Source organism: Pteronotus mesoamericanus, unplaced genomic scaffold (genome assembly GCF_021234165.1).
Source record: "Pteronotus mesoamericanus isolate MK-2021 breed Mesoamerican mustached bat unplaced genomic scaffold, CSHL_Meso_final contig_98, whole genome shotgun sequence".
Lineage (NCBI taxonomy): Eukaryota > Metazoa > Chordata > Mammalia > Chiroptera > Mormoopidae > Pteronotus > Pteronotus mesoamericanus.
In genome coordinates, this window is record NW_026555295.1 from 454,156 (window position 1) to 477,053 (window position 22,898).

Genomic DNA, 22,898 nt, shown 5'->3' on the forward strand with positions numbered 1-22,898 from the left:
AGCGAGAAGGTCTGCCGGCACATCCCGGGCACCCCTTGCCGGGCCGTCCTGAAGAAGTTCATTCTTCATCAGGGCTGCCGCAGTCCATCTGGCTGAACTCCTCCTCTGGGCTCTTCAGACCACTGTGAGGAAGGAAAAACAGGTTAAGTTCTGTGGGCCAGTCCCCAGCCATGCTAGCAAACAGGCTTGAGACAGAACCTTGGAGATCTATCAGCCAAGGTCACCAACTTCTCTCGTGCAGTCAGATCCAAGCCCAAATTTAGCTGGTTCAACTTCAGGGGCAGAAGCTTCTGAAACTGTGTTTTCAGTGCCAAAGAAAAGGCTGACCAAAAGTTAAATGAGTTGCGGCAGGAGAGAATGGGGGATGCACTGTTGTGTGGGCCTGTTCAGCCGGAGGTGATTCGACCCAGCCTGTGGCCAGTTCCCCTACAGAGAATGGTTTAGTGGGCAGCTCATGAGCTGGTCTAGGGTTCTGGTGGTAGAATGGCTTCTCCAGTGGCCATGCAAGAATGGAGCCATTTGTTTCTCAATGGGTGGGGCCCTGAGGGCATCCTCTGTGGCTGTCATGGTGAGGCAGCACGGACCCCATTCCCAGCAGCTCCTGAGTCAGCCCGGACAACTTCCTAGCTCGGTCCTTCCCATGGCCCCTCTAGAGGTGAGGAGGTTTGCATCATCTCAGGGACAGGGACTTTAGCCTCAGTGCCCATCTCTGGAAGCCCAGACCCATCCCCATGCTCAAGGCTAAAGTCCTCTCAAATGTGCGTAGAGGAGAAGTAACATTAGGAAGGAACTTACTCTACCCTGAATGACTCTGTTGAGGTGCAGACAACTGGTACAAAATCTAGTATAAAGTTTCTGAAAAGATTTAATTTTTCTGTTGGTGCTAAAAGACCAATGGATGGCCCTAGAGGTAGTGGAAGAGAGATATGAGCGAGGTCTTCAGGGCCTTGGTTCTCATCCTAGCTCCCCCATGGACTCATAGTAGGACCCAAGCAGGTCTGTGGCAGTCTCAGTTTACCTGCATTACCCACAAATCCTCCTCCTCCTTAAGGCTTTTTTGGAGGATTAATGGATTAGCAGATTAGTATCCTCCCAAGTCAAAAGAACTGCCCACATACAATTACTGTGGTTCTTGAAATGAAGACCAAATAAATGGTGCTCTTGCTTTATGGAGCAGGCAGCCCGGTGGGTGACAGGCCCCTCTGTGAGCCAGGAAAGTTAGAGCCAGGTTGCCCTGAGCAGAGCTGCACACACAGAGCTGTTATTTTGGGGCGGCCCAAGGATGCTTTTGTTACTGGCCAGCCTCTGCCCTAGAGGCCACCACCCAGGCAGGCCCTCAGTCCCCTGCTGTGTCTGTCCCTCTGGAGGGCCCCCCAAGAGACCAGTTTAAAGCCTAGAGCTGCCCAGCAGGCCTCTGGGGCAGACACGGAACCAGCTGGGTACTCCTGTCCAAAAACATGGTTTAACAAACATAACAGTGTTCCAACTTCCTATCTGCCTTTCTTCCTATACTCCGCATGCAATCTTGAGCTTCTGGAATGTCAGCTGTTTACTAGAGAAGGCCACCTTGGGGTGGATCAGCCTGCTGACCTACTACTTCTGAAAAGGAAATTTTATGATGAGCTGTGTTGGTCTAAGTACATTCCAGAAAAACTGCTGATGTGAGATTTCCCAGAGCTTGCCTGGATAAAGGAGCAATTTGGCTTTGTGAGCTCCAAGCTAGTGATGCTCAGATGTGGGCTCCTGATATGTACATTTGGCCTCACATCTAGATGTCCAATCTGCTTCATGGATGCTGAAAAACATTCACGAAACAATGGAAAACTTAATGATGGACACAAAACCTAAAAGTTTAAAGTGTTCTTAGAGATCTTCTATAGGCCAAATCCCTCACTTCACAGATGGGAAAAGGAAGGTGATTTTTCAAGGGAAAGAAAACGAACGCCTGTTGCATATCTACAGTTGGTGATCCACTATACTAGATACTTTATTCAGTGCTTATTCAATTTATACAACATTTTTTATTAAGAAAACTGAGGCTCAGAGAGGCTGCGTAGCTTGTTAAAAATCACACAGACACCTGTACGGATAAAGAGCTCTCCTTTGACTAAAACAGACCTTAGAATAAACTAATAAACTAAACTTCATTTGGTAGATAAATATTGCCTTCCTTTTCTCCCTTCTCCTGCTTCAAGCTCCAAGAACTTCTGCCCTGACCGGGAGGAAAGATGGTGGTTTTCTCCACCTAGTAGTGTCTCCCCCGGATAAAAAGGTCCCTCGTCCATGCAGCCCCTTACCTGTTTCCGAGTGGCAGCAAGCGGCCCTTCCTTTCAGGAGGGCACTGGGCTTCTCGTGCCGGCAGATGAGGGCCCGGCACCACTCACAGTGTTTTCGGACCTGGCAGCAGCTGCAAAGACAGAGAACATGGTCAACGCAGGAGCCTGCCAGGGGCGCTCAGTTGGCACAGTGTCTGCCCCAGAGGGGCCTGTTGGGCAGCTCTAGGCTTTAAACTGGTCTCTTGGGGGGTCCTCCAGAGGGACAGACACAGCAGGGGACTGAGGGCCTGTCTGGGTGGTGGCCTTTAGGGCAGAGGCTGGCCAATAACAAGAGCACCCATGGGCCGCCCCAAAGTACCAGCTCTGTGTGTGCAGTTCTGCTCAGGGCAACCTGGCTCTCGCTTTCCCGGCTCACAGAGGGGCCTGTCACCCACCGGGCTGCCTGCTCCATAAAGCAGCAGATGGGTAATTCCGTAAGTGTAGTAATAGTCTCAGGACTGCTGTCAGGACTGGGACAAAGCAGTCACTTCCAGCTGGCAGGGTATTGTCAGCTGCAAATAAGGGACCATGGATGGGCTGAACTGACCCATGGAAAGAATGAGAGAATAGTCATGGATCTCAGTGGCTTTGAATCCTTCTCTGAGGACTAATATCATCTCTTTGTGGCAAACCCAACCTCCCGGTGAACCTGCGTTACCGAGTCCTGAAGTGTTAGGGTTATGGCCTCTCCTGCCTTCTTCTAGGGGCAGAGTTAGCATGAAAAAAGAACCAGAGAACTCAAAAAAAAAAAAAAAAATCAGAAAAGAAAGCACTAAGTCATTCATTACCCAGAGACACTGATGGCTGTCTCCCATGGGATGCAGTGGAAGACTTCATGTCCACTACTTTTAACCTTAACATATGTATAATCTATGCATCTGCTGAGTGGGGCTGGGAGGGATCTCCTGGCTGACACGAGCCTGAGAACAGATGAGGAAACAAGCCTGTTGCTGTGCTTCCTTCCCTCTTGGAGCCTGGTGGAATTCACGACCCCTCTTCCAGTCCTGGGGAGGTTACTGGGCAGCAGAGCTGAGAAGGTGCCCTGCAGCATTTCTGCCCCCCTTGCTTCTGGCATGGCGGCCAGAGCGGTCTGCCTGGCAAGGGTCCCTCCTGAGTTGCACAGTCCAGGTTCATCCCATACTGAAGGCCTTGATTCCAGATCCATCAGTGATCGCTGTCTTGCACTCTGATAGCCAGGTGGTCTTGCCCCTGTCACATCCCAGCCAGGAGCATCTCAAGGGCAGTGAGATCAAAGCCTCCTGATTTCTCTGGCATGGGATGAGCTGGTCCCAACCAATTCTGCAACTCAGGAGGGCCCCCTGCCCAGGCAATTAGCAGCCTGCTGGGCACGAGGGCTTAGTCTCTGGCTCAGAGATTCTGAACTTGGTATCTGGCAAGGACGGGCTGGCAAAGGACAGGAAAGGTGGGACTGGCTGCCTTCCTGGGAATGAGAGAGGCTGTCCAGGTATCCTGGTTTGTTCTTGTCTCCAAAACATCTGGTGAAAATGAGCTTTTAAGTCCCTCTGGAGAGGCCACGTGGTCACTCAGTCTTATTCTTGGGCTCTAGCACCACCCTGGCCATAGAAACAGGATGATAGAAGTGATGGGTGAGCACAGGTAGCTAGCAGTGGTCCATTACGCCAGCAATTGCTACTGCTCCTTTATGGAGGGTCTTCATAAGAGGCAGAACCTGAGCTCTGCCCCAGCTTGAACCAGGGTTGCTTTTTTTTTTTTTTTTTACCTCAAACATGTTTGCCCAAGACAGATGGGAGTGGAACAGATACTGCCAGCAGAGGAAGGAAAGGCCAGTCCAGTTCAGACCTCATCTCTCACCACTTAGTGCCGGCTTGTTCCAGGAGAAGGACGTGAGCAGGCTGTGGCTGCTGTCAACAAGCCGGGGCTCTAAAGGCCACTCCTTTCATTGCCAGAACCTGGAGCCTATGCTTTATTTTTATTTAAAAAAATTTTTAAATTTTAAATATTTTTACTGAGATATAATTGACATACAATAAACTGTACATGCTAAAGTGTACAATTTGGTAAGTTTTGATATATGTATACATATATGCAGCCATCACCACAGTTAAAATAATGAACATATCCGTCACCCCCGCTCCCCCCGCCGAGTCCCGGTGTTCCTTTGTAACAGTCTCCACTTCTCCCTCTCTCCCCCGCCTGTCCCACTTTCCCCAAGCATACTGATCTACTTTCTGTTACTAGAGACCAATTTGGTTTGTCTACAGTTTTATAACAATGGAATAATATAGTATGAACTTTTTTTTTTTTACAACATAGTGATTAAACATTTATATAACTTGTGGAGTGCCCTCCACAGTAAATCTAGTACCCGTCTGACATAGTACATAGATATCACAATATTATTGACCCTATGTTCCCTATGTTATACTTTACATACTCATGGTTATTTTGTAACTACCAATTTGTACTTCTTAATTCTTTCCCCTTTTTCATCCATTTCCTAACCCCCTATCTGGCAACTGTCAAATGTTCTATGTATCTATGAGTCTGTTTCTGTTTTGTTTATTTTTATATTTTTTAGATTTCACATATAAGTAAAATCATATGGCATTTGTCTTTCTCTGTCTTATTTCACTCAGCAGGAACATGGGTTTAGATGTCCCAATACCAACAAACCAATAAACAAACAGGGCAGAGACGCTTATTTATCTGTCCAAGATCCTAGGCAACCTCAGGGGGCTGAAGTCTGGCTTCCTGCATTAACACGCCCTTACCACAATGACCCCGTCTACTTACTGTCTCCCCACCATGTGTTAATCTATACTAAGCTCCTGGCAGCCTTTAGCTGTGAATTTCCTGTCTATATCCAATTAGGTATACGTTCTCTGAGGGCTTGCTTTGTGACTTAGACATCTCCCAATGTTTCCAGGGAACACATCTGGGAAGATGCTGGGAATTCACCCCGAGAGTTTCTCCCTGTGCGGAGCAGTCCTGTTGAAAGATACAGGCAAGCAAACAAGGGGAAGAAACATCCGCAATCTCTCTAATGGTCGGGGCTCAGGAAGGCTTCTTGGAAGATGCAAGGCAGAAACTATTTTGGAGTATGAGCTGGGCAGAGAAGTACAAAAAAGAGGGAGGGCTGTCATTAACCTGTCACAACATTAACAGTGGCCTTTGCGCGGCTTTATGATTTGCAAAGAGCTCCTGTCCAAATGAGGCCGGGCGCTGTTTCCAGTTAACTCTGGAGGACCTGGACATGCCCTTCAGGAAACAGTGAAGGCTCCAAACCCAACAGGGAGAGCGAGAGAGAGACCCACTGCTGGGGCCCTTCCAGGTTGTGTGCCTTTTTGGCTGTCACCTAAGTTCTACTTGGCTGAGCCGACACCAATCAGACATCACAGTCTCAAACACGCCCTGCTACATGGGCATGCTGCAGATGTCCCTGGGAAGGCCGGAGACTCGACCTTAGGGGCAGCAAATACTCACTGTATCAGCACACACGTGATGATGAGGCCGGCCAAGGCCACGATGGAAACCACCACTAAGGCAGTGATGGCCTGTTTCTTCTGGCTGGCGGCCACCACGGCCAGGAGGTCTGCGTGCTCACAGCGTGCTCCAATGTACCCAGAATGGCAGCTGGGGAAGAAAGGGACATCAGCACACTCTCCTGGCAGAAGGTCTTATTCCCCCAACTCCCCAGGGAAGGCTGGGCTGGAGGGACCCAAAGATCTCGGAAAAGCCCAAAGAGACCCCTCCAGGTGTCGGTAAAGTCACTCCCACTTCCCTGCACAGGCACCTCTTGGAGAACGAGGCGTGAGGAATCGGCTTTATCACATGAGGGTCAAAGGTGCTGCTGAAGCGCTTCGTTATTATTGTCACCATGCCAGCACTTGGAGGAGTGAAGGCAGCAGCAAATGTGTTTATGACACCAAGTTCATTTCGGAAGTTTGTAAAAATTCAGGTTATTTTTAAACCAAATGTGTGTGTTCAGAATTTCTGATGAGTTCAAGAAAACACACTAAACCAGCTGGAGACACAGGCTGTGGTTTGCTTATCTTCTTCGAGTTTAATTCGTTCTGCAAGTATTAACCTGGTGGCCCAGCACAAGGGGCATGTACTGAAGCGGGGGCCAGCATAACTAACTAGTAATTGTAGGGCTTGAGGAGCCGCTACTGTGAACCCTGGTCCTCATTTCCAACAAACAACACCTGGCCTCTCTCCACTGAGGATTAGTAAGGGCACAAAAGAGGGCATGTTCGTGAGCTGCATGTAGACTTTAAAGGGCAGTATCAACACAAGCGCTATTATTACTGGTATTGCTACAATTCCGAGGCTCTTTGGCATCAATCATTTTAGTAAAACCTCCTCCTATGTGCTAAAGGCTATGCGGCTGCTTCCATCTCACTCTCGCCTGTGCTACTCACCCCAGTTCTGGGGCAGCCACGAGCGGTTCTTACATGATTCCTTAGGATATATTCTAGCTGTGAGGGAGTGATGGCCGTTTCCTGATGCAGGTATTTTCCACCCCTCCAAGCATATGATTCTTTTCAATAGAAGATATTTAGCTTACACATTGCCCCTTTGTCTGGGGTGACTTTCAAATCGTGATGAAAATGTTTGATCACCAACCGCTGCCTCCTCAGGTGGGGAAACTTCCTTCCCACTGGGGACTTCCCTGAGGAGCAGCTGTGCCCCAAACGTCACACACCCGTTTTAAGTTTTGTTTTGTTTTCCTCCTCAAATATGGCAATGATAGCTACACTTTTTTTTTTTTTTTTTTTTTTAGAGTCTACCTTTTGGTGAAGTAGCCAGCCTATCACCTTCACTTTTAAGACATTTGAGGAGCAAGGAAAAATGAAAGGAGCGGTGCAGGCTCTTGGTGTGTCTGCAATGGTGCCGGCGCTGGCCCTGGAAGCGTCGTCTGGGACAACCCTGAACCTGTGTTCCTGGCTGCCAGACCCTGAGTGCTGAATGGGTCCCTGGAGCCTGGCTCCTTGAATAATGGAAATAACGGATACCCTCGTTTTGTTATAATGTTGTGTGACTGTAACCTTGTTTCATTATAGCATTTCATTATAATGTTAATGAACTTAATTCTTTTTTAAAAATTTAATCTTATTGTATTTTTTTATTACCATTTAGTCCCCTTATGCCCCTCCCCCTATCCCCCAGCTATCATCACACTTAATGAAATTAACTCTTATTTATACCAATTAGCCTATGGTAAAATTGGTTTTGTTATACATCATTTTGTGTAAAGTCTCAGCGCTCAGCACTTATCAATGACATTAAGTGAGGACTTGCTGTACAGTATATTTTCCTGGAACATAGGTTTTGCTCAATGTTAACACATTTCATCATTTAAATGTTAAAGGAATAAGTGTTGTACGGGGTTAAGATTTATGGCAAACATTAGATGCAAAAATTGCTGCTTAAGGCTACATACAACCTGGGATACCAGCGCACATGAGCTTCTGTCTTAACACTGCTTAATGGGAGTCTTTCACTGGCATTCTGTGTCCATAAACCCAGTTATGTACCTTATAGAAAGGTACTTTTTAGTTTGAAGTCAGGCACCTGCTTTTCTGTTAAGGGTTATCTTACACTTAGCATCCCGTTTCTCATTAACTCTTGCACAGAAAAGTCAAGTCGCTTGGCTGCATCCACCATGCTAGGGAAGAGAGAGAAATTCAAACCCAGATCTGCTGACCTCAGAGTCTGGGTTCTCGATCACTACCAGGCTGCTCCCTCTGCATATTAAACAGGGGTTGGGATGAGAATGCCACAGATTCAGCTCTTAACCAAATCTAGCTTTTGGCTTAGCCTCCAATCATGATAGCGTAAAAGGTTTAGGTTATAGGTTCAACAAGGGTGCAAAGGGCTTTCATTGCTTGGTAAGTAAGGCAGCTGAGGAGGGCCAACTAGGATGGAAACTGCCACATAGGGTTCTCTACAGACCTGAGGAGGAGGCAGCAGGCCCTGGAAGGAGGAGAAACAAAGCGGAAGAGGGGACATCTCTAGCAAGAAGACTTTTTGAGATAGGATCTGGACCACAGGATTCTGAATAAGACTGCTGGCTCTCGTAGACTTGGTCTGGCAGGGAGAAGACTGAGGCAGCTAACCCGAGTCGTCCCTCCCTCCTCACTAGCCCCGTGTCAAATGAACGTGTGTCCTGCCCATAGACACTCAGGACACCCCTGCCTAATGAGTGAATGGCTGTCCTTCCTCTTACCCATCTCAGCTCCTGTTCCCTTCTCTGCCTCAGACTCCATTTCAAAGACTGCATTCTCCAAAAAGATGATTCACAGGCCCAACCCCCATCCATTCCTTTTTCATGTCTCTTTCCTTGGATCTCCCTAAACTCCCCTCCTCTGAATGCCCGCAGGGCTACGCATACCTCTCTGCCTGCCCTTCCACCAACCACTGTAGGCCAGTGGCTCCCTCCATGCTCCCTGGGCCAGGGCCTAGCTATGCAAAAACTGCTGAGCCACTGAACAGCATGCTCTGGGGAGCCTTGGCTTTGGGGTGAAGTCTTAGGTTTCTAACCAGGAGTTGCGGCCAGGTCAATGAGACTTCTCTGTAGACAACTTCTTTCTAGAGAAAGGTAGTGTGAAGAGGATTAGCAGAAAGGTTTGTGGAAGGTCGGGGTTAGAGTTGGGTGAGTCCCCTGAAGTAACTGCACGTGGCTTGAAATGTTGCTACTCTAACCTGCAGGCCTGATTCGAACACCTCCCCAAACACTAGGTTCTGAAAACCCTATGAATTAACGAAGGAAAGCTGGGAACTCTAAGAAATACTATTTAAATAAGAGTGGCAGCCAGGTGCTAATTACAGCACATACCATTTATCTAGGAAGTATGCTAAACTCCTACTTGAAATACCTCTTTTAATCCCAACAATCACAGTTGTGAAGTCAGGGCTGTATTTATCTTGTCTTGCAGATTAGGAATGGGGAGCTTCTAGAGGTTTAAAAGCTAATACTGTCAACCAAGCAGGCTACCTTTCTGGGGTAATGCACATTAGTTTGGATGATACTCTGAGAGAGTGATTTAATGACAAACTCACAAAACTCATAGCAAGAAGAGAGATGGACTGCTGACTGCCCCATCATGTGTGGCAAGTTGCAAAGATGCTCCAGACACCCCGGAGAAAGATAAGGTCCTGGGCTGGGTCACATTTCGCTGACTTTCCATGTTCTTCCTACCATGTTGTAGGTCCTTCACAACCAGCCCTGCCTACTTCAAAACCACCCTGGCGATGGCCCTGGCCCACTAGGAAAGTCCTAATGCCAGCGAGGTGGCCGTCACCTTAGCGTCACAGCTGCAAATACAGCTGATCCTTGAACATCACAGGTTTTGACTATGTGGGTTCACTTATATGGGTTTTTTTTTTTTTTTTTTTCAGTAAATACCTGTATTGTTTGTGGTCCCTGGATGGGAGCCTGCTGGTGTGTAGGGCCGACTACATTTACGGCATTTATATAAAGAACTTGAGCATCTGCAGATTTTTATATCGATGGCAGATGGAGGGGTCCTGGAATTAATCCCCTGCGGATACCCAGGGACAAATAAGTTTTTGGGGAGTCAAAAGTTAATACGTAGATTTTTGGACTGTGTGGAGGATGGGGGGTGTTCAAGGCTCTACGGTACTCAGACCTCATTCATTGAGTTGGGAGCTCAATGTGCTTCTGAAAGAAAACTCACCCAGTGGGGCACAGGCGGCGCCTGGGTTGCTGCCTCATAGGTGAGACTCCAGGCCATGGCCTAGGGGAGCTCAGAGAATAGCAAGGTTTACCCCAAGCATCCCAAATGCAGCTGGAAGGCAGAATAGCCTATAGCCCCAGGACCTCCCAGATCAAAATCACTAGGAAAATGAGGTCTGGGTGTTTTAAAGAAAAGGCCAAAGGTAATTCTGATGAAGGCAGAGTTGAGAGCCACCATGAAGGTTTTACCAGTGACATCCACTCTAGCTGCCTATTGGAATTGCCTGGGAAGGTTAAAAAAAAAAAATCCTGATGTCCAGGCTACACCCTGGACCAACTAGATCAGAATCTCTGGGAATCAGTCCCCAGCATTACTATTTTTAAAATCTCCAGGGCTTTGTCTTCGTAATGCTGAAAAGGAGGCTCTGGGATCATTCATGCTGTTCTCCCAGAATAAGAACCAAAAGGGAAGAAGTGCATAAAAGAGAAAGAGTGTAGCACAGCTGGTAGGGAGGTTGTCTGAGCTGCAAAAGGAAGACGAGGCTGGAGATAAAAGGCAACAGTGCCCCAGGGTGGTGGGGGCGGGGGGCGGGGACAGTCCCTGAGGCCTTTTCCTTTTTGTTACTGATTAAGTCTGGAGGTTACTTTGGTGCTTTTCTTAGGAGCAAACTTCGGGGCTGCTGGTCTCTCTGTTTTAACAAGAAGAATGAAAATGAAATGACTCTCCTCTGTTGAGGGCTTTAGGGTCTTCCAGTCCTGCTCAGTTTCCTCCTTCCGTCCTTTTGGAATGGGGTTTGCAGTGAGCACCCTTTTCAAATGTTAAAGAAATATAATGCATGTAGAGCTGTGCATTAAATTTTTTTTCTTAAGGAAAATTTCCCCAACTAGAAAAGGAATGTTTCTGAGCAAATTGTAAAGTTACATAAATTATAATAAAGCAGAGAGAATAAGAAGAGCCTGTATTATTGCACGTCCCACCTCCTCCAGTCGCAGTTCAATGAACATGTTTCCTTCCAGACTATTTCTATGTAGTTTTTAACATAGTTAAGACTTTTTGATACTTTTGTATCAGACTCTCATTTAACATCTCTTCACCATTTGACTATGCATTGGAAACTCTGCAAAAGTCCTTTAAGAGGATTGTATAGTAATTCATGTGCATGGTTTGCTTCACCGAACTCTTACCATTTAGACTGATCCAATTTAGTGATCATATATAAGGCCAGGTGACTATCTCTGTGTACACATCTCTGTTTGCATTTGATACTATTTCCTCAGGATAGGGTACCACAAGTTGGTACAATATGATACAGACTTTGCAGCAATTTGTCCTGGATTCAAATCCCATTTCCCACTTAATGCCTGTGTGACTTTACTTACTTATTCAAATTACTTAATCACTCTGTGCCATCGATTCTGCAACTTTATAATATGACAGTCAGAATACCTACCTCATAGTTATGAGCACTGAATGAGTTAATATCTTGTGAAGTGTTGGCACAAAGGAAAAGCTGTCTAAGTGTTAAAAATGCAAATAGAGGATGGAAGCATTTTGAAGGCTCACGAGAGACCTTTTCTTCATAAACTATCATGTGCTCTCGGCAGGAGGTTCATGCTCTGATTTTAGCCAAGTCTTTTGGCATAGATCCCACGACAGAGTCTTTAATGTGGGGGCCAAGGACCAAACTGACCAAGGGCCAAGGGCTTTGGTTTCAGCAATATGTTTATACCAACTTGCCTTTAGTATGGAGAAAATCTACAGGGCTCTGGTGGGAGTGAGGCTGCTGAGCCCATGGGCACCTGTATTGGGCTTGCCCCATCTTGGTCTCTTAAGGACTAGATTTGCCAAGTCCTACAGCCTCTCTGCGCCTGGGGCTTGGGGAGGAGTGGGCTGGATGGAGTAAAGGCTTCCTCTCCAGCTCTGATCCACGGGCCTCATGGGAGAGCCCTGGTCCCACGGTCTACCAGACTTTCACTGCTCCTTTCAGCAGAATCTGTCAATGTCATTCTGCTCTGGTGACGCTAACAATGACCTGATCACAGTGGAGATGGTCCTGATGCCTACTGCTCCATGCTCTGCTGGGAGCTGGGCTTAGAGGTTCTCCAGTGCTGTCTAATAGAACTTTCTGTGATGGCGGAAACAGTCTCTAGTTATGTTGTCTAATACAGTAGTCTCTTAACTACCTAGAGATATTGAGTACTTGAAATGTGAATCGTGAGACTGAGAAACAAAATTTTAATTAAATGAATTAATTTAAATAGCCTCACCTGTTTAGTCAGTGTCTGTTGTCTTGAACAGCAACAGCCCTTTAGGCATTATGGTCACTGGGTCCTCATCACAATCCTGTGAAGCACTAGTGCCCTCCTTATTTATAAAAGGAAACTGAGGCTTCATGGAGCTAAGTCACTTGTAGAACTGGCTCAAGTCTGTCTGATCTTCAAAGCTGTTCCTTTAACAGCTGTCACAGCCTGCCTGGTGTGTGACCCTCAGATCTGCTTCTGGTGGGTTAGGCAGAGAGAGGGCGAGGACATAGTTTCTCCAGACATGGGGAGGACAGTGATAACTTCCTAACCCCTAGGCCCCACCACCTGCTGGTTGTTGAGGTGAGAGTTGATTTACATGAAGTGGCTCAAGCATCTGCAAGAAAACCTCTCAACCCTGATCTCTTGGGAGGTTTGTTCCTGGTCACACAGGGCGGTCACCTCTCTCTGGGTGTTCGACTCTGTTCAGATCCCACTGTCACGTACTGTGGCCAGGGCCCTACGGAATGTTTTCCTTGGCAGACAGTACTTTGTTTTCACACTTTTCTGTGGGAACATTAAGTCAGGGAGTTCAGTCACAGAGGAGCGTTTTGAACAGGTGAGAAACTTCAAACTATCAAAACTTCAAACTAGTTGCCACTAGCTGCCGACACTGGAACCCTTAAAACCTGTCGCCTGGGTGGCTTCCTTCAACTGTTTTCCTTTGTTTGAAAGCTTCTGCAGGCAGCACGGAATCTGCCTCAGGGAAAATACAGTGTGCCAGTCCTCAGCCTGCATTTCTATGGCTTTACTGTCTTGGGAAATTCTTTTCCCATTTGTTTCCTGATGTAGTTGGGTACCAGCAGGGTTTTATTGAAGGGAGACATAAAATACAATCTAGGGTTCATCTGAAGCGCAAATGTTTAAGGACAGTTTTCACTACCTTTGGCTATCTCTGACTAGTTATTTGTTTTAGCTTTTTTTTCTGGACCTCATATTTTAGTGTGAGGCGTCCTTTGAGGTTCTCTGGAAACCTAGACTACTGTTCTTCAGGATGACAGTATTTTAGAATGAACTCCCTCTTTTGAGACTATAATCTTGGGCTACCTTGGGTTTTCTTTCTAAAGCCATGAAAGACAAGGCCTCATTCAAGGTATGTCAGTTTTATTGACCAGAATGTGTGCGTCAGTTCCCCCAAAGCTGGGGCGGGTCTTAAGATCAGGGATGGAATGTTCTGCTTTCTCTGTAGAGACTGTTTCTGGTCTAGTGGGAATTAATGACTTAGAACATTCTCCTAGATACTGCAAATACGACAGGTATAAGGTGTGGTCCTGCCCACAGTGAGCTTATGAGCAAGCTCATGTGATGCAGAAACGGAGATGGGAGGACTGGAGAGCCTGTGCTTGAGAGAAGCTGGGCCCGTGCAGATGGGAAGCCTGACTTCCAAAGCGCAATAGCCAATTTAAACCACCAAAGAACGACGTGGATTGCCATTTACCGCTACATAAAACACGTCTGTGGGCTGAATGCCCCATGATTTGGGGGGAAACTGAGGTAAAGAGGTGGTTATCGCTTGCAGGGCTGTGCCTCCCCACAGAAAGTCAGCTTTTCCAAACTATAAAACTGTCTTGGCTGTTTCCACAGACCCCACGGTGGGCCCACAGGAAGGACCCCTTAAGAGTCTGAGTCAGGGCAACCAGCCTGGAAATGACCCTGACCTTTCTCTGGCAAAAGGTGTACCTGCAGGGGGAAGGAGCCAACACCACCTTTCCTGGAAACCAAAGAGCTTAGTGACTTCAGGTGACTTTTGTGAAGCTGAGGTCATGTGCCCTCCAGGGCAGTAGCTAAAAACATGGGTTTTGGGGCTGGAATTGATCAGACTGATTCCCAGCTCTACCACTTACTAGCTCTGGGGCTCTGGGCAAGTTGCTTAACTTCCTGAGCCAGCTCGGTTTTCTCATTTATGCAATAAGGGCGAGTCCACACTTGAGAGGGGAGCTGTGAGGATTCCGTGAGCCACTGTATGTGGAGTGCTGCGGACCATGCCTGGCTCTAGCTACAGCTTTTATTGAGAAATTACTATATAGTGATATTTATAATGTGAATGGACAAGATGCAGCCAGTCAGTCATCCTGATGATCAAAATGTAATGGTGTATTAATGTGATGGACAAATATGTCCCTGAACCAAGAGCAGGGCTTGGGATCCAGACTGAGAAGGACAAGAAAAGGCTCTCACCGGCAATGGGGGGCTTGGCCACAGATGAGGTTATTGCTTTGGCTCATCTGCTGACCCACACTGGAGGCAGCCTGCTCTCAGAAAGTTTACACCAGCCCCCTGATCTAGAGGGGAGGGCATCTGAGGAGAAAAAAAACTGAGCTTTGGACACAGTTTATCAGAACTCAGCCAAGACATGCCCTCTCTCTCCAAAAAGGATCTTCGCAATTCACAGCCAGGCGTAGCCCCCTGAGGTCCCAGCACTGGGTGCTGCCGGCGGGGGAGAATGCCTTCCGCCCGCTGTACTGGGAGCTTTCCTGAGATCTGGGCCGGCAGGCAATACTTCCTCCGGGGCCAGTGTTTTTCCGCAATAACCTCAGGCTGCTAACAACTACCTCATCAGTCCCCCAGGGCCCCTATGTATATTTTAAAAAGAATGATAATAATGAATAATGATGGTGACTATTATCATCATTGTGCTTTGTATTTATGGGGTGGGAAGGCGTCTTAGCTCTGCAGACATGACCAGGGAGTGGCACATAGTCCTTCCTCCAGGAGGAAGGTGGCCAGTGTGCCTCTCCAGGTGAGGCTCAGAGGCACCCCAAGGGGCTGCTCAGGCTCACACAGACACACCTCAGGAAGGAGGAAGCCCAACCCACCACCACGTACTGCCACAAGCTCTCCTGGTCCCCAATTTCTCTTGGGCTAATGTATTTGATATTCTTAAGCATCGTGGTTACGGACTCGGCTTCTGGAGCCTGTCTGGGTTTTAATGTAAATGTTGGTATATAACCTGGGCACAGCCTCTCTGTGCCTACATCATGAGATCATTATGAAGATTATGTAAGTTAAGCATGGATTGTGTTTGGAATAGCAACTGGCATGAGCAAAAGCTCAATAAACGTTAGCTTTTATTAACACAGTATTATTTACTGGTACTATCAGGTTGGACCCCATGAAACTGCGAACTTTCAACCATTTCTGACCTATAAAATGGCAACTTCATATAGAGGGTTGGTTCCTAATGGGGGCAGCGGGTGATTTTGCCCCTCCCCCCAGGACATTTGGCACTATCCAGAGACATATTTGACTATCAAGACTATGGGGTGGTGGTGCTACTGGCGTCTGGTAGGTAGAGGCCAGGGATGCTGCTAACATTCTTCAATGCTCAGGTTGGTCCCTATAACAAAGGATTATCTAGCCCCAAATGTCAATAGTGCCGATGTTCAGTACAGGGCCACCTAACATTTTCTAGTGTGGACAGATTAATTTTCTTAAAACATCGCTTTCCAAAGCCAACATGGGTCCCACTGCCTGTAGAATAAAGGCTCGCTCCCAGTGGGCTCTGGCCTCCCCTTTGGTTTCAATCTCGTGCCCTTCCTGCTGTGGCCACACTGACAGGTAATAGCAGGTCTCTGACACCCAGGCCTGGAATAACCCCTCTGTGCTCCCCACCAGCCAAACCTCAGTGCCTGCTCTGGGAAGCTTTCTCCAAGGGACTTTCTTCCCCAGTCTGGCCGGCCATGGCTGGTGGCTCTCAACTAATGTGACTCCCTGGTCCCATTCCTGCAGATTCTGATTCGCGGGATTGGGGTGGGCCCAGGTACACCTTAAGAAGCCACTGCAGGGGGCTTATGCTCAGCCTGGTGTGGAAACCACTGTGCCCCAGCAGGCATCTTTGTTTCTAAGCTGCTCCTGGATCTGTTGCCACTTGTGTACACTAACCCTTTGCATACACTTCTGCTTATTCTATTAGCTGCATGTAAATGTGCTGCAGGGCAGAGAGGCTTCATCTTAGAGACTCTTGCTACGCTAAGGATCCAACTCAGTGCTTTGCCTAACAGACATTCTAAGTAGTGAATTAAACTTGAATCCAGGAATTTTCAGACTTTGCTGAACCCAGTAGTTATCTGAGATGCGTGTTAAAATGCAGATCTCCAGGCGCCAGGCCCCCATGGGTTCTGCCTCAGTGACTCTGGGTTGGGGCCCTGGAACCTGGATTTTTCACCAGCTGGGTTTTGAACCTCCAACACATAAGGCTCCAGGAGTCTCGGGGGCTCCTGGCATGCCTTGTGGAGGTAAATGTTCTTTTCATTGGCTGCTGGGCTGCCCCTCCCCAGAACCCCAGGACACCAGGGGATACTTACACACATGCTGGCTTGTCCTCCTGCACCAAAAACCTGCAGGTTCCATGGAAGCAGAACTGACTGTGGGAATCCGGACATTCATTAAAATAAGACACCACAGCTGCGGCCATGGGTGGATTTGCTGAGGAGAGAAAAGACATTTGGCTCAGATCCACAGCCCAGGAGGATGTACCTACTGCCCTAACGGCTGGGATTTCTGGTCCCTGCAGGGTCCCCTCCACGGCTCTCACTTACTTCCTCCTGGCCAGCCCAGGACTAGTGACTCCTACACTGAGTGCTTTCCAGCAGGGCTTTATTTATTTATTTACCTTCGTAGAAAACAAAACAACCTCTCTACAAGATTCCATGTGAGTCAGAGATACCAGAGCCGTTTTACTATTTAAAGCCGACTATCCCAAAGTGACCTAATTTTGCTTTTTTGCAAACTGATGGTGACTTTTTTAAAAAAGGTGTATTTCAAAACAGATTTTTATGAAGGCTAAGAAAGCAGAAGAGTACTGTATAACCATTAAACTGATGCTTTTGCATTAATGATGTAAAAAGATGTTCATGAGATATTACTGAAAATTAGATACATTTCCAAGGTGATCTGTTATGGTATGATTCTACTGCAACAAACATGGAGGAGTCTGGGAAGGCTGTATGTGAAGATGGGAGCAGGGCTCCTCTGGCGTGGTGGGCATGGCACGGCGAGGCCATGGAGATGACTTGAGGCACAGAAGTCCAACTGAGAGCAGCACAGAGAGTATTGGGAAAGCTTTGGGGCGAGGAAAGGCAACAGAGTCGGGGGACAGAGACCAGTCCTACTCATGGCCCTGCCACTTGCAACTCTCAAGAGCCAGGAGCACTGCCAAACCTCTCAGGGTTTTCCATCCTTGGCTTTCAGACAGGAACACAAATAGCCAACCAGGAGCATTGTAAGAAAAAATACACAAAGAGACCTGTGGAGCAGCTCAAAGGCCATCACTTTGGATTTATTTAATTAAATTCCAATAGCCTCGTTTTGTCCAAATAACACCTGAGACCCAGTCGGTAGCTATTTCAAGATGGCATGGTAGATGTAGTGTCCGTTGCTTCTTTCTAAAGGTCCTCTTATGCTTTGTTTTAGTTATTTGGGGGAATGGGTCTTTCCCACTAATTTTTTGGGGAGGAAAGATGTTCTTGGAGCTCTTGCTCTTTGAGAAAAGGCAGACCATCTCAGATTGTGGGGTTCCAGGCTACCACTGAATATTATATTCACGCTTATGTAGTGTGAATACAGTGTAGTACTCAAACTGCCTGCTACATATCACTCAGCTGTTAGTGTTGCTATTACCATCACTGAAAATCCAAGATGCTAATAAAGTCTCACATGTGGTAAGACCACTATAGTACATCATCTCCCCCTCCCTCCATAAATTCAGTACAGTGTGACTAAAAGTCCAAGTGTCCCCGTTAGCCCTTAATGACAGCTACTTTCACTTGTGAGGACAAACAGGAAACCCAAAGCCAGGTGGAAATGGCCACACAGGGCTGCTGCCAGCCTTGCTCCTCCTGGCCGCAGCGTGACCCTGACCAGCAGCAGTCTCCAGGACACGGGGTCCAGCCGCCTTGCTGCCCAGCTGCTTTGGCTATGAGTCCCAGGCCTGGGGGGTTGATGAACAGGCTGGTCACCGGCTGACAGGAGACCCTGGAAGGGTCTGCTCTAATTCACAAAACTGGCTCCTCTGTGCTCACTGACCTTGTCAAGAAGTGAACATGGGAAGATGAAGGGGCTAGAGACTAGTGGATCTGATTAGATTTAGGCTTTGAAAAAGGCTTTTGATAAGCTCTACAAAAGGCCATTTAGACAACCAACTCCAAGTAGCCAGAGGGAGTCCCTTGTCAGGGCTTAGGGCTGGGCTGTTCAACGTGTGGCTTTTGGACCAGCAGCTTCACATTCCTGAAGCTAGCTAGGAGGCCAAGTTTATGGCCCCACACTAGACCTACTGAATTAGGATCTGTGGGGTAGGGCCCAGGTGTGACATGCTCTCCTGATGATTTTTTTAAAAGTCACGTTTGAGGTAGATTTCATATACAGTACCGTTTGCCCTCTGGGAAATTCATTAGTGTTTGAGACATTGGCTTGTATTACACAGGAAACAACAATAAAAAAAAAAAAAAGAGCAGAGACAAAAGGCCTCTTAGAGATGGAATATGACAGGGGTCCCAAAAGGGATCACACAGAAATTCAAACTCCTGTGTGATACTAAAGCCAGAAATCTGCTGAAGTTCTTTTGTGGTAAAGTGTCAGGTCAATAGAAATACTGAAAGAAAAACTCTGGATCTGTCTTTCAGGAACAATACCCTCCAAAAATGGTGAGGAGTAGATTTATATTTTGTCTCTTCTCATAAATGACTTAAGGAGGCTTGATAAAAATGGGTGTCATAAAAAGGGGACACAAATGGAAAAGATTTTGTGTATGTGTGTGTGAGAGAGAGAGAGAGAGAGGAAGAGAGATGGGGAGGGAGGGAGAAGAGACACACACTGGAAGGGAAAAAAGGAAGGAGGGAGAGAGATACGGAGGGGGAGAGAGAGAAGCAGGGGAGGGGAGGAAGGGGCAGAGAGGAAGAAACAGACAAACAGGTAGTGAGAAAGGAAGAGAGATATCTGGGCAAAGGAAAATAAAGCTCTATTCGGGTTGAAAAGAACAAAGAAGTCAGTTATCAGTTTATAGTCAAAGACTAGCATCAGAAAAGTCACATGCATGCGTCAAAGCTGAGTGGCAGATCTGGCTCTATGACCCCTAGCAGTCTAAGACAGGATGCACACAGTTCATTAGATAGAAATGTACCCATTTTGTACATGGAGGACAGGCTCAGCTTTCCCCCAAGTCAGAGAGCAGCTTCTCTTCTGCAGCTGCTTCTGAAGAGGGCTTCATGTGCTGCAGTGGAGTACATCCTTCACATTCCCCCAAAGACAATGCAGAAGCATCTGCCAATGGAAACAGTTTCTGTCCTCCACACGGCTCACTAACAAGCCAAAGAGCCCAGTCACTGAGAAAACTCCATGCCACAGTCACAGCAACGACAGATAAAGGGTGCTGATTTTGCTCTCTGCAGTCAAGACTAGGTGAGGACAGGAGCTCCTGGTCCTCTACAAGCTCATCTTTGTGATATAACCAAAAGTACTGAGGAGAAACCAAAGACACTTGATGCTATGTGATTATCAAGATTACTAAAAGACTTTATTTTTAAAATATTTTTCCTGGTGACAAAAATGACACCAGGAAACTTTTGTAAATGACAATATAGAATAAAAAACATCTTAGAGAATAAAATTCATATCTAATCTACCACTTAGAACTATGTAAATACACAATGCATACACTCATGTAAACTTAACTGTTTCTATTCTGTTACATGTGTTTTCCTCCCCTGATATAACCACAAACATCTTAAAAGTGAGCATTTAGTTCAAGACTCTGCAAAGGGTGCAGTCCTGGCCTCGAACCCCGAGCAGTTCAATGTGTGTAATGTGAGGGGTTATGTCCTGTTTCGAACAGCACATTCTGCAGCTTCGGGGAATGTGATTTGCACATGAGAAGTGGACAGGGAGGAGGGGACCCATAACAGTTCCAAGGGTGAGCCACATTCTGGCCCTCTGCTCCGACTGTGCTACCTCAGCGTGAGCCAGCCACAGACAAGGCGTGACAAGGGGCTTTTCTGCCCTTAGTGGACCTGGGTAGCCTCATGGACTAAAGCCCCTAAAAGGGCTTTGCAAAGCATGCTACAATGCTCTCATTGGGAGCAATTGTTCTTGCTTTATGGCTTTTAAAGGCGTTTGTCTCAGATACCACTAGAATCGGCAAAGGAAACACACGTCACAGCATGATCAGGCCAGGCCGACAAAACCATCCCTATGGATGTTCTCAGAAGCTTCACCAAGTCCCGGAGGAAAGGGGCTCTGAGGACAGTCGGGGAGGGAAGGGAGAAGAGCAGTTACCACCCTCTGAGTGCCAGGTGCTATCCTCATAGCATCTCATGAATCCAGGCAGGGTGGATGGTCACAACAGGTGGGGGATTTGCTCAGTAACTTAGGTAAAAATGACCTTTACAATGAAATCCACAAATTCCCAGCATCTTCCCAGAGAATGTGTCTCTCAGCCTCTGTCTCTTTTTCCCTCCCACGCCCCTCTATTTTCTCTACCTTCCTCCACTCTTTCCCGCTCTTCCTCTTAATTTTGTTTTCTCAAAACTCAAGGAATTTCAAGTGAAGCAAGGAAAGGCCTAGACACTTAAAAGGGGAAAAAAACCCCACTCACTTAGAAAGGGAAGGCACTGAAGGTCAACTGGAAAACTCTGAGGAGGTCCCCATGGAGCCCAGATCGAGGGCAGAGGGCTGACCCCATTTCCCAGGGCTTGGGGCCCTGCACTCGCCTCCTCCAGGCACGAGTCTGATCAGCACTCAGGGCTGATTGGAAAATCAAATGTCCTGGTTTCAGAGCAGACTTCACATCAAACCCATCGGCAGCTGGAGTTTCAAAGCTGCTCAGTTCCTGTTGCTCTGAAATTTACAAGAGGCCTCTCCAACATGTTAACTTAACGTACATCTTACAGACACCACTGTCATCCAGGGAAGCTGCGAAGCTTTACCTGGAGACCACAGACCCACTATCAGGGCCTGCAGCCCAGCTTCACTCATGGGAAGAGGGTCTGGAATAGCAATCGAGGGGCATGTAAACCATGGATTCAATTCACAGGAGGGGTCTCTCCAGTTCAGACGGGCTGGAGAGGCAGCTGTCTGGACAGCTCCTTCTGACGGCCTTGCTCCCTGGAGAATGGTATCTGCACCACAAGTACAACCACCCCCTATTTAAAGCAGCCCAAACTGGACTTTCTGCTGGGCTGGTGGATGGGGGCCAGCTGAGGCTGCACCTCTTCACGCTCGTCTCCAGATGTCAGAAGTTTGTGAACACGGTCGCCCGATAGGAAGCTTACATCATTTATAGCCATTTCATTACTTCCTCAAATATCATGGCTAACTTTCTGACAATTTAATACGACCTTGGCTTTTTAGTAGGAACTTTCAGCCAAGGTTTTTGACCTGGGACTAAATATTTTCTCTTAGATGTTACAATGGCAAGGCCAACTAATGTTTCTGGAATGTCTAGGAGGAAAGGCAGTGGATAATTAAATGAAGATGGGAGGTAGCAAGCAGCCGCTGGCGATGCCGAGGGAGTGTACGCAGCTGACATCTGCACCCTGATGCTCCCAGGTGCCAAGGGGCCATTCTAGGGCTGCGCTAGGGTCACATATGGTTCCAGCCGCAGTTCTGGGACAGGGAAAGCTTGCTTCAGGCCACCAGCGGCCCATTTTACAGGGATGGAACTCTAAGCTCACATGAGACAATGCACAAACCCCCACCATTAGCCAGCGTGTGAAGAAAAGGCAGGTATAAAGGGGATAACACACGGTGGCAGAAGTGATAAGCCAGAACTTAAAGAAATCAGTGGTATAGAACACAGGAGCCTCTTTAGATAGAAATTGATGAGCAGGGGTCCCAGGCATTTTTTTCAGGGCAGGGGGGATGATAATAAGAACTCTGAGAAGTTTTATAAATGATCCTGAAGAGGAAGAGCATTGTCAGTATCGAGTGTGGCAACATTGTTGACCTTCACCCCAGAGAGGAATGCCCGCCAAGGAAGCTAATCAATAAGGGCATTTCCCGGGGCTGTTTGAGAGGCCAGAGAGCAAGGAAGCAGTTTTCAAATGAGCAGTGGAAGTCAGCAGAGAGCAGAAAAGTGATCCCAGTTACATTTATAGCACGCGTAGGAAGCTCATCTTGCTCTCAAGGATTACGGATCAACATGGAGAACTCGATTTTGCTGTTTTGGGGAAGTGTGTTCAGTGGCAGAATGAGATAAATATAATCACTCTACTCATTCACTATTAAAACCAAGAATCATGAGTACTTTAAAAAGAATAGATATAAAGCAATTTGAAAACCACTTGGCTTCACAGTCCCACCATTTAAGAGAGAAGGGACATCCCCCGCCGTGAAGCAATGGAAGACAAACTTGAAGGAGTGCTGCAGCTCCCCCTGCCCTTCCTCTCGACGGGGGTAGGGAGGGTAGTGCCATTTTTGTTGCTACGATCCTCCACCTCAAGATTTTCAATTTCCTGAGAGTAACTCCTATACTTTAAAAATATATATTTTTCTCATAACCTGATCCCTGAACCTAGAGTCTCTAATTCCTCAGCAACCTTTTCCAATACTGGCTAATTATGACCCTGTTTGACCTCAACATTTCCCTGATCTTAAACTGGCTTTAGACC

General features: G+C 47.3%; 1 protein-coding gene across 1 annotated transcript; it reads right to left on the minus strand.

Moving 5' to 3' along the window:
• Positions 1-87: 87 nt before the first annotated feature.
• On the minus strand, positions 88-21,264 carry TGFA (transforming growth factor alpha). The gene is made up of 7 exons (XM_054586924.1): positions 21,216-21,264; positions 20,967-21,126; positions 18,057-18,226; positions 16,602-16,722; positions 5,781-5,930; positions 2,298-2,407; positions 88-122 (listed from the first exon to the last, which is right to left on the minus strand). Exons 1-7 carry the CDS (start codon positions 21,262-21,264, stop codon positions 115-117), a joined length of 768 nt encoding a protein of 255 aa, XP_054442899.1. The 3' UTR covers positions 88-114.
• Between the last annotated feature and the right edge of the window lie 1,634 nt (positions 21,265-22,898).

Coding starts and splice junctions, on each gene's coding strand:
- TGFA (XM_054586924.1), bottom strand. CDS start 21,264: ATGAGTGAAGCTGGGCTGCAGGCCCTGATAGTGGGTCTGTGGTCTCCA. Junction 21,127..21,215: donor AGTGGGTCTGTGGTCTCCAG/GTAAAGCTTCGC, acceptor TGTAAATTTCAG/AGCAACAGGAACTGAGCAGC. Junction 2,408..5,780: donor ATCACGTGTGTGCTGATACA/GTGAGTATTTGC, acceptor CTGTCTTTGCAG/CTGCTGCCAGGTCCGAAAAC.